A 9,880-nucleotide genomic window follows, 5' to 3' on the forward strand; every position below is an offset into this window, starting at 1 on the left:
ATTTTAATGGTTTAAATTGAAGGAAAACATAGTATAAAGGTCGTAGTTTGATATGTTGATGTTGTTGGCTTATAGGCTGATTTTGAAAGGAATTTTTGGACAGATTTATATATATTTGTCATGCAATATCTTGATTATGTTATTGTTGATATTGTTATTGATGTTTGGGAGCTGTTTTGGAATTGATTGGAGTAAATAATATAGAGAAATGTTGTCCGAATTCCGTTAACTTATTAACTAGCTAAGTTGGAGTGTGAAAGTGTTCCTATGACCTTATTGTTGTATGAATCATCTTAGATGCAGATTTGCAGGCTCGGAAGGTAGACTTTGAGTCGCTAAGTAAGCAGCAAGGTATGTTAAGGCTGTCCCTTTCTTTCCTAAGGCATGATTCCATTGCTTCAAGCTTACACAAAGTATGTCCATAATTATTCCTCTCAGAAATATTAGAAGCATATGTTCTGCATGTTCTTATGATATTGTTGATCCTTTTCTCATGATGATCTTATGATTGACGTTGATCTCATCTTATGATTATTGTTCCTTCAAGGTGAGATATGTCCATGATAATAATTCCAAAATGGTAATCGGAGGTATAACGACCTTACGTCAGTCCGATGAATTTAGAAATGTGTTCTCAAGGAATTTTTTGTAAGACATGAATAGTGTGCTAGTTATGAGATCCCTAACGAGGTATTTAATGCTAGAAGAGAGGCTTATGATATATCTCAGGATTTGATTAAGGTTTAGTTAATCGGGAAGAAGTCCTAATGGCCTAGAAATATGCTTATAAGTCTTATATAATCATGTAGGCATCAATGGATAAGTAATGATCATGAGAAGGGCATAGAAGCTAATAGATAAAGAATCAGCACTAGAAGTGTACAAAGGGTACCTATAGGGGATATTTAGATCGGGTTGCACGTTCCACAGCACATGCATTCATATTTGGATCGGGTTGCACGTTCCGCAGCACATGCATTCATATTTGGATTGGGTTGCACGTTCCGCAGCACATGCATTCATATTTGGATCGAGTTGCATGTTCCGCAGCACATGCATTCATATTTGGATAGGGTTGCATGTTCCGCAACACACGCACTCATATTTGGGATCGGGTTGCACGTTCCGCAACACATGCATTCATATTTGGGATTGGATTGCCCATTCTGCAATACATGCATTCATATTTGGGATCAGGTTGAACGTTCGGCAACAAATGTATTCATATTTGGATTGAATTGCACGTTCCGTAACATATGTTCAAATAATGTTATGATAATAAGCTGACCAGGGCCATGGTAGGGTATATAGACATAGTGGAGATTGCAAGAATTAGAAGTGGTATATATATAAGTATGCTAGATTTACATCGGTAGCTCAGAAGTGCCAGGTTGATTCTTATCCTTCTTCTTTATAGTATATGTTTATTATGTTACATTTCCGCCTTATATACTCAGTACATTATTCGTATTGACATCCTTTTGTTAGGGGCGCTGCGTTTCATGCCCGTAGGTCTTGAGATACAGGTTGACGGATCTCTCAATAGGATACCAGCTCAGCAGGCAGTGTCGTGACACTCCACTTGATCCGGAGTTTCTTTGTGAGCCAGCGTGGTTGCATATACATTTGCATGAGTATGGCGGGCCCTGTCCCGACCACATTATGTCATGTACTTCAGTAGAGGCTCATAGACAAATACGCACAGTTAGACATCATATGGACATCTCAGTCTATATTCTGTTGTATCATTATTATGGATAGCTTCGCCGGCATATGTACTTGAGATTAGTTTGATGACGTAAGTATATTATCTTTTGGGTTTGTGTCCCATACAGATTATGGTATTATGAATTAGCTTTATGGCCCACTCAGGTATGGTTATGTGATATATGAATGTTTGTGTTACTCAGGAGGTTAGCTCCGAGTGCCCGTCATGGCCTTCCGGTTGGGTCATGATAGTAGTATTGTATCCTAGATCTCTTCTAGCTTAAGACTAAACTACACCGATTGGTCAAGGCTATCTCTTACCTATAGATGTGAATCATGTGATCATTAATATTTTTGTTATCTCTTTCATAAGTATCGGCACTGCTTCAAAAAAATCATATGTGCACCACTAATGATAGTTTAAAAATTATAGTTGTTCTCTATATATAGTATAAGTTACGATTACTAATTCTCATGTGACACACTGGAGCGATTCCAAACTACTCAGTGTGGTGGCAGTGGCCGAGCCAGAAATTTTGATAAGGGTGTTCAAATTTTGCAGTAGTAACTAATTTAAAAAAAAAAAAAATTGATGAGCGGGTGCACAGAAAATTTTAAATCTAACTACCTAATATTAGCTAAGCCATAGAAAATTTGTTACTCTATTTTTTAAAAAAAGTTTTCCCTTTTTTAAACTAAATTTATTAAAAACTAAGATTATTATTCTAAAAGCCTTGTATTGTGACGTAATTCAAAAAATAGAGTACTCCAATTTTTATTAAAAAAATAAGTAAATTAAGCCAGCATTTGGTCTGTCACGTTTTAAAAATAAGCAGCAAAGCCGGCGACTCGGGGATCAAACCTGCAACCTCTAGGGTGTTTTGAACACCCTTAACTGCCAGACTAACTCCTATTGTTTGAAGGGTGTTGATTTTACGGTATATCTACAAATACAATAAAATTTTACTTATATACACAGTACAATTTTCCGGCGAAGGGTGTTCGGCTGAACACCCTTCTGCTAGTGTTGCTCCGCCCCCGTGTGGTTGGGGTATACACTCCAAGGAAAGACAATGCGCCATTACTACAGTGTACACAACATATGTGTCCTGTTAGAATCCATTGGCATGTGAAGCTAAACTACAAGGAGTACTGGAGACTCAAGATTACTCTTACCAACTTCAATTACAGTGTCAATTACACAGAGTGGACTCTTGTTGCTCCGTATCCAAATCTTAATAATGTAACTCAAGTTTTTAGCTTCGATTACAAGCCTCTCTTTCCGTATCAGTCGATAAGTAAGTCCCTGAACTCTCTGAAATACTGTATGGATGTAACAATTAGTTTCACATGTGGTTATTGAAATTTACCCACTATAACAGTAAAGTAACAAAAAAATATTAGTCAAATTAAACTTATAACGTACAATAAAGTGACAAAACTTTATTTTATTTTTTAACTACGTGTGAATTGCTCAGAAAACATAAATGACTAAAAGGCCAAATTGCTGGCTCGGAAGGTACAAAAATCCGAAGTGTAAATTTCTTGACTACCCATATTTTATAAAACAAAAGACAATTATGAAACATTTAAATGAAGCAAAAGGCAGAAAAAAAAATTACCCCGCACCAGAAATTTGACCTTCCCGTCATTTTTTTCCTTGAGCAATTCACACATAGTTCAGTTACTTTAATGTAGCAGAAGATGATTTTATGATCACCTTATTGTTATACTAGGTAAAGTTCAGTTATCTCAATGTGACAAGAAATACTTTTGTGACTTGACTATTATAGCGAGTAAAATTCAGTGATACGTGAAATTAATCTTAGTTGCAAAAAGGAGCCTGATGTAGAAAAGACATTAATAATCCTGTGTAAATCTTTACATGCAGATGACACAGGAATGTTTTATGGTGTGAAGTTCTACAATGACTTACTTATGGAAGCAGAGCCAACTGGAAATGTTCAATCAGAAGTGCTTCTCCAGAAAAATAAAGACACTTTTACCCTTAAACAAGGATGGGCATTTCCTCGAAAAGTATACTTCAATGGCGACGAATGCATTCTACCACCACCAGATACTTATCCATACTTACCCAACTTCGCCCACCAGAATCTGGTCACCTTTTCGACATTGTTTTGTAGTATGCTTTTGATTTTACTTGTTTTGTTTTGATCATTTGTCTAGTTTGTGAATAACTAAAACTTTTGAAGCCAGACAACCATTTCAAATAAATTGGTAATACAGTACTTGAAAACATATTTGATAGAACATGTCATGAACATTTATTACTGCAATCTGGGAATCAATTTGAGCATGTTGGTTCATGACAAGCAGTTCTAGCATATTGAAAACTTTGTTCATGTCATTGCAATGGTCCCAGAATGCTAGAAATTGCTTAAATCAAAGGGATTTTTACGCTATATATACGCCACTAAAGTAATAGGCGGAAAATGTATAATTTTTGACTGACCGGCCAAATGTGTAACTTGCCCTAAAGGTTAAATGCTTCATCGAATATAGAAAAATGCAACACAACAAGATGAATTCATTGAACCGTCAAAATGCTAAATGAGAAAAATTGTAAGAGATGCACCAGAGGTGGATCTAGCCTTAAAGCACTCAGTTCATTGAGTGTATCTGTATTAAGAAATTTATTAAATATCTAAAAATATTTAACTATGAATCTAGCTATTAATGTATATTAACTTGTGGTTGTTGTAGAAATCCATAAACTGCAAATCCTGTATTCGCTTTGAGTTGCACCAATATATAAAAGGAAGAAACTGGCTCAAGTAGCATTCATTTGCAAAGAATCTCTTTATAATGATAATGAAGAAAACAGGAGTATTTAACAAATAAGAATTTGAAGCTCTATCTATTCTTAAATGGCCTTTTGTTTTCAAACAGATTTGAGAAATATATGCTTTAGCATGTAAAAAAGAACATGTGATACAACAGCTAGGGGAAATCTACTGATAGGCACTGATCATTTCCAAGTGATAGACTTCTATGGATATGCAAAGAAGAATGCCATAGAGGACAAAAGTGTCACTACTAATTTAAGCATAGAAACCTTCCATTGGGAAACGGCATTTGGCAACTGTGGATCTGCATCAGGAGGTGGCATGGCGGAAATGTTATTTGACAAATGTGGATAAGCCTTGGGAGATGGCATGATACAGTTATCACCATTGAAATAAACTCGGAGAGGAAAAGCCCATCCCTTATCAAAAGTGAAATTTGATGTATCTTTTTGGAGTAGAAGTTCGAACTGGACATTTCCTGAAGGACCAGGTTGCTCGAGCAGATCATTGGAGAATTTAACACCCCAGAACATTGCAGTATCATCTGCGAAAAGGTCAGGAGATTAGTCATATATAAGGAAACTTACTCAATAGAGTAATATTCCAACAAAAAGAACGGACTGCAATCCTAGACGGTGTTATCAAAGGCAAAAAAATAAGATGCAGATATCTATTGGGAATTTAAGCTCAAAACGCAAATAAGGCGCGGGCTTAGTGAAGAAAGGCGCAGATAAAGATAAAAATATACATACATAATTCAAGAAAAATAATTATGAGCACAGATGACAATTTTATGGACAAAAGAAATTAAAAAATTTAAAACTAACATTTAGTGCCATCCGTTTTGGGACAATGCACGCTGCTGAAGCGACATGAAGTGCTCAGTTAGCCTATTTTGTAGATAGCTTTAGGGCTTAAGTGCACCTTAGGTGATCATTCGATAACACTGATTCTAGATGAATGTACGGGATACGGACAGATGTGGAAATCTATCTAATGTCTGAGTAGTAGCTGCTTCTTAGGTAACACAAATGAAACAATATACACATTTAGAATTAGATAGAGAACTTACTTGTCGCTCCATAAGGAGTTAATGACTTGTAATTGATGCTGAAAAGCTGAGTGATGTTATCAAGGTTCGGATGTTGGACAACTAAGTTCCATTGTGTGTAATTCATATGGTAATTGAAGTTTGTTATAGTGATCTTAACCCTCCAATAATCCTTGTAGTTGAGTTTCACATGCCAATGAATTCCAACTGGGCACATGTGATCTGTGCACTGGACCAGAGGAGTAAAGTTGTTCTTCCCATGGTCCGAAACAATTGAAGCTAGACGTGGCATTTCTGGACTGCAAGAAAATCACAAAAGAGTTCGAACAGTTAAGGTGTGTGCAAAAGAAATTGAAGAAAAATATTTTCTAGGACATACTTCACACAGCTTCCTGGCTTAGTGCCATTCTTCTGGTAGCCACAAGAACATGTTGGACAAGGTACAATCGTGTCATTGTTGAACGATGATAGGGAGACGCAACATGTAGGATTTTTTTGAGCCAGGAACTGTGAGTATGTGCATGTGACATTCCAAGTTACTGTCACAAAAAGTACAAAGTGTTAGAAGTTAGATTTTATAAAACTGCAACGAAATGCATATGAATGAGCATGATATCAAAGATCATATATATTTAACAGGTTTGGGAAACTAAACAAAATGCTACAAGGAAAAAACCAGCAAATGCAACTCATTATAATCTGATGATTAACTTGATGAACAAAGAGATAACTTGACGCATTTAGATTCACATGGCTATCAACCATAAGGGGTCGTTTGGTATGGTCTGTTAGGTAGAATAATGCCGGTATTAGCACAATGTTTGGTTGCAAAGTTAGGTCTGGTACAACTAATACAAGTATTACTTATACACCATATTTAGTACTATTCTTATACATAGTAAAGCATGACATTAACAATACCAGTACTATTCTTAATCTAATACACCCTATTCAGTACTCCCTCCAAATAAAAGAAAGTTTCTACTTAGCATTTGCACACCCTTTAAGAAAATAGTAACGTCTAGACAAAAATAGATAATTTGACTAAATTACCTTTAATTAAATAGGTATTGGGACTTGGTCATTTAACACTTAATTAGGGCAAATCTGGAAAAATAGGGTTAATTTATTCTTGATTTGATAAGTGGACACTCTTTTTAAACAAAAAAATAAAGACTAAGTGGACACTCTTTTTGAACCGGAGGGAGTACTATTTAAAAATTATACAATGCATGTTATTTAACACAACAAACCAAACAGTCAATAAAAACAAATGTCAGCGTAACTAATCCTGACATTACTAACCAAACATTACGAATGCACCCTATTCAGTACTATTCTTATACACCCTACCAAACGACTCTGAGGAGTGCTGAATAATGCATGTAGTAGAACCATTTAACTTACTCATAGCCTGTGTAACTCTTCTCCCATCTGGAGTAACAAATCTAGTCTGTTTAACAACTTTAGCAGGTCCACAAGTATATCCAGGTCCTGGTGCCTTTAAGGTGAAGTTTTTAGGTACTCTAACTGTTTCGTTTGATGTTCCAGCAGAACCAACACTGAGTTGGAACGAACTAACAGCGCTTGCAGGATCCTGGCCCCACGAGCTGACAAATCCGCCCTTGCAGCAATTTGCAATCTGCTGGTTTTGAGGAGTGTTGGGCAACAAGTCGATAATTGTTGGGTCCTTCTTACAACAATGGGGAATATCTCCTTTGAATTTTGAGCAATTACCTCGCTCTATTGCCTGACTTCCCGTCATGTTCCATATCACCTCGTCCTTTGCCCATGTCCATTTTAAAGTCCAGTCTGGTGGTTGAATATGCCTATATTGCTGAAAGTTGTACATAGTCACCACGGCCTGTCCAAACGCCAAAGTTATAAAGATGATATTTTCAATTTGAGGAAATGCTAATACGAAGTAAACGAGCTAGAATTTAATGCACTATAAGATAGATTGAATTTAACGCTGAGGTCAAAAGCTGAAGTTCTTTGTCTTGTTGACTGAAGCTATTTGGCACTACCTCCACCCCCATATATTAGTTGTTTCGGTAAACTAAATTTGTTTCAAAATATATGACGTTTTAGAAAAACAAGAAGTCCTTTGTTGGTTTTTGTTTCAAATCTACCCTTACTTTTCCAAGTACTGAAGTGTTAATTAAATGAGATATTTGTCACCTGAGCTAAAGGGTCTATCGGAAACAACCTCTATACTTTTGCAAAGTAGGGGTAAGATTGCGTACACACAACCTTCCCCAGACCCCGCTTGTGTTATTACAGTGAGTATGTTGTTGTTGTTGTTACAACATGTATAGTTGTTTAGACAAATAATCTTATGATTAAGATTTACGGCTATTAAATGTCTTTCTTAACGAATGTGAAAAAACCTAACAAAACAGATAATATGAACAAGCTGTAGTAGGGAATAACTTACCCTCCAGAAACTATTGCTCAATACCATAAAAACTCTTTGCTATATACTACATTTACACAATGCTTGAAATAACTAATGAGTCAACAGGCCATTGTTAATCAAACTTCGAACGTGCATAGGTATAGGTCTCAAATGTATTTTAACTAATGCTAGAAAGAGAAAAAGAAATAAAATTACTCCGTACAACATATCCATCTGGTGTCCAGCTGATGACATCCCATTTTATTGTGATGTTCCCGTTGGGGTCAAGTGCATCATATGCATCTGGAAGAAAGGCAGGAATAAAAAAGTAAGAGATAAGTTAAAGAAGAAGTTAATACATGCGGTGGATCATAATTCCAATAAAAAAATAGAAGAAAGTTTAATGATTTTGACTTTCCTTAGGCTTCATGTAAGAGTTAACCACGAAAAAGATGTTTTTCCAACCGACATTTGGTGGAAAATTTGTGCTATAAAACATAATTTTCCCACCTCTTTCCTTAGGCTTGATGTAAGAGTTAACCACACTAGTAGAAAAAAATGTTTTTCCAACCGACATTTGGTAGGAAATTTGTGCTCTAAAATATTATTTTCCCACCTCATTCTCACCGAACCAGTTCACTGGGAAAACACATTGCTAGGAAACTTCCTACTTTTTCCATGTAAAAACATTATTATTTAAGTTTTCCCACTGACATTCAGTGGGAAATAGCCACTGAACATTTTTCAGTGGGGAATCAGTAGGAAAATAGAGATTTTTTAGTACCAGTAGTATAGTTACACTAAAACTTAAAACTCTTACATTTGTAACAAATGTCACATTTATTGAGATATAGTACATAATTTCCTCATATCTTACAATGTCAATGGCTTATGAGATATTGAGATGATTCACTGATAGAATAAATGTCATTTTAGCTTTTCATATTAAGGAGCTATTAAAGTCTCACATACATTGGCTCTAACATACATATTTTTCCCCTTCATGCGCAATTCCTCTGTTTCTTGGGGAAGAAAGAGGAAAAAATCAATTACAGAAAAACATTAAAGATCTAATTTTGAGCTTCAACTTTCTCTATACAGAAGTTGTACTCAATTTGATTTATTTTTCTTGATAAGAAGTAACCCGTATGTTTTTTCTCTTTCAAGTATAATTTCAATTCAAATGGTCCCTTGCTAAATCTTACTCCAAGAGAAATGAGAACCTACCAGAAAAGGAAAAGCCTATCTTTAAAGTCAACTCCCTGATCTCTCATAAAATAGCCGAGTTTCAGCATAAACTACTTGCGTTTGGTATGAGGGAGGTCATTTCCCTGGGAAGATGTTTAGCTGAAATAAGTTTATCTATATTTGGTTATTGGTGAGTAGAAAATATTTTTTTTAAAAATTATATACATGTGCTAGAGATCAGTAATAATGTTAGCACGAATTGGAGAGCGTTCGATACATTTTTTGAGTACATAATGCGTCCGCGCGTTAGTTAGAGCAAGCATTATGAAGTTAAAAACTAACATAGTTGTAAGAAAAATAACTTCCACTCATAAAGTAAGGGAGTCATTTCTCCCTTTTGATAGATTCCATTTCCTTCATTTGGGGTGGTCTTTAATTTTTGCCCTTCAAATCGGTGCTCTTCAAGTTTTGCCCTTCGCCTAATACCCGAGGTTGTGGATTCGAACCCTAGCTCAGTAAAAAAAAAAAAAAGAGTCTCAAGAGGTAGAATTTTGTAAATCTGTCCTCGCAAATTTTGCCTTAAGGCCAAAATTCTGGGCAGAATTTGCAAAACTCTGTCTTGCGAATTTTTTTAAAATTTTTTATTGAGCCGGGGTTTGAACCCGAAACAAGCGAAGGGCAAAAGTTAAAGACTAGCAATTTGAGGGACAAAAATTAAAGAAAACATTT

At 35.7% G+C, this 9,880-nt stretch overlaps 2 protein-coding genes across 2 annotated transcripts; one reads left to right on the top strand and one right to left on the bottom strand.

Moving 5' to 3' along the window:
- The first annotated feature begins 1,889 nt into the window (after nucleotides 1–1,889).
- LOC132620206 (COBRA-like protein 4) lies at nucleotides 1,890–3,882 on the top strand. The gene is made up of 3 exons (XM_060334898.1): nucleotides 1,890–1,913; nucleotides 2,687–3,005; nucleotides 3,599–3,882. Exons 1-3 carry the CDS (start codon nucleotides 1,890–1,892, stop codon nucleotides 3,880–3,882), a joined length of 627 nt encoding a protein of 208 aa, XP_060190881.1.
- A 604-nt stretch (nucleotides 3,883–4,486) lies between these two features.
- LOC132617781 (protein COBRA-like) lies at nucleotides 4,487–9,321 on the bottom strand. Its single transcript, XM_060332853.1, has 6 exons — nucleotides 9,191–9,321; nucleotides 8,187–8,266; nucleotides 6,973–7,429; nucleotides 5,945–6,104; nucleotides 5,587–5,864; nucleotides 4,487–5,058 (listed from the first exon to the last, which is right to left on the bottom strand). The coding sequence occupies exons 3-6, from the start codon at nucleotides 7,415–7,417 to the stop codon at nucleotides 4,718–4,720; spliced, it is 1,224 nt and encodes a 407-aa protein (XP_060188836.1). The 5' UTR covers nucleotides 7,418–7,429; nucleotides 8,187–8,266; nucleotides 9,191–9,321; the 3' UTR covers nucleotides 4,487–4,717.
- Between the last annotated feature and the right edge of the window lie 559 nt (nucleotides 9,322–9,880).

Source organism: Lycium barbarum, chromosome 11 (assembly GCF_019175385.1).
Source record: "Lycium barbarum isolate Lr01 chromosome 11, ASM1917538v2, whole genome shotgun sequence".
Classification (NCBI taxonomy): Eukaryota; Viridiplantae; Streptophyta; class Magnoliopsida; order Solanales; family Solanaceae; genus Lycium; species Lycium barbarum.

Bases quoted from the DNA above. Each gene is read 5' to 3' on its own strand.
- LOC132620206 (XM_060334898.1), top strand. From the start codon at position 1,890: ATGAATGTTTGTGTTACTCAGGAG. The intron at 1,914-2,686 runs GTTAGCTCCGAG...TTATATACACAG, and splicing joins ATGTTTGTGTTACTCAGGAG to TACAATTTTCCGGCGAAGGG. The intron at 3,006-3,598 runs GTAAGTCCCTGA...CTTTACATGCAG, and splicing joins CTTTCCGTATCAGTCGATAA to ATGACACAGGAATGTTTTAT.
- LOC132617781 (XM_060332853.1), bottom strand. From the start codon at position 7,417: ATGTACAACTTTCAGCAATATAGGCATATTCAACCACCAGACTGGACT. The intron at 5,865-5,944 runs GTATGTCCTAGA...ATTTTCTTGCAG, and splicing joins AAGCCAGGAAGCTGTGTGAA to TCCAGAAATGCCACGTCTAG. The intron at 5,059-5,586 runs GTAAGTTCTCTA...ACCTTTTCGCAG, and splicing joins AACTCCTTATGGAGCGACAA to ATGATACTGCAATGTTCTGG.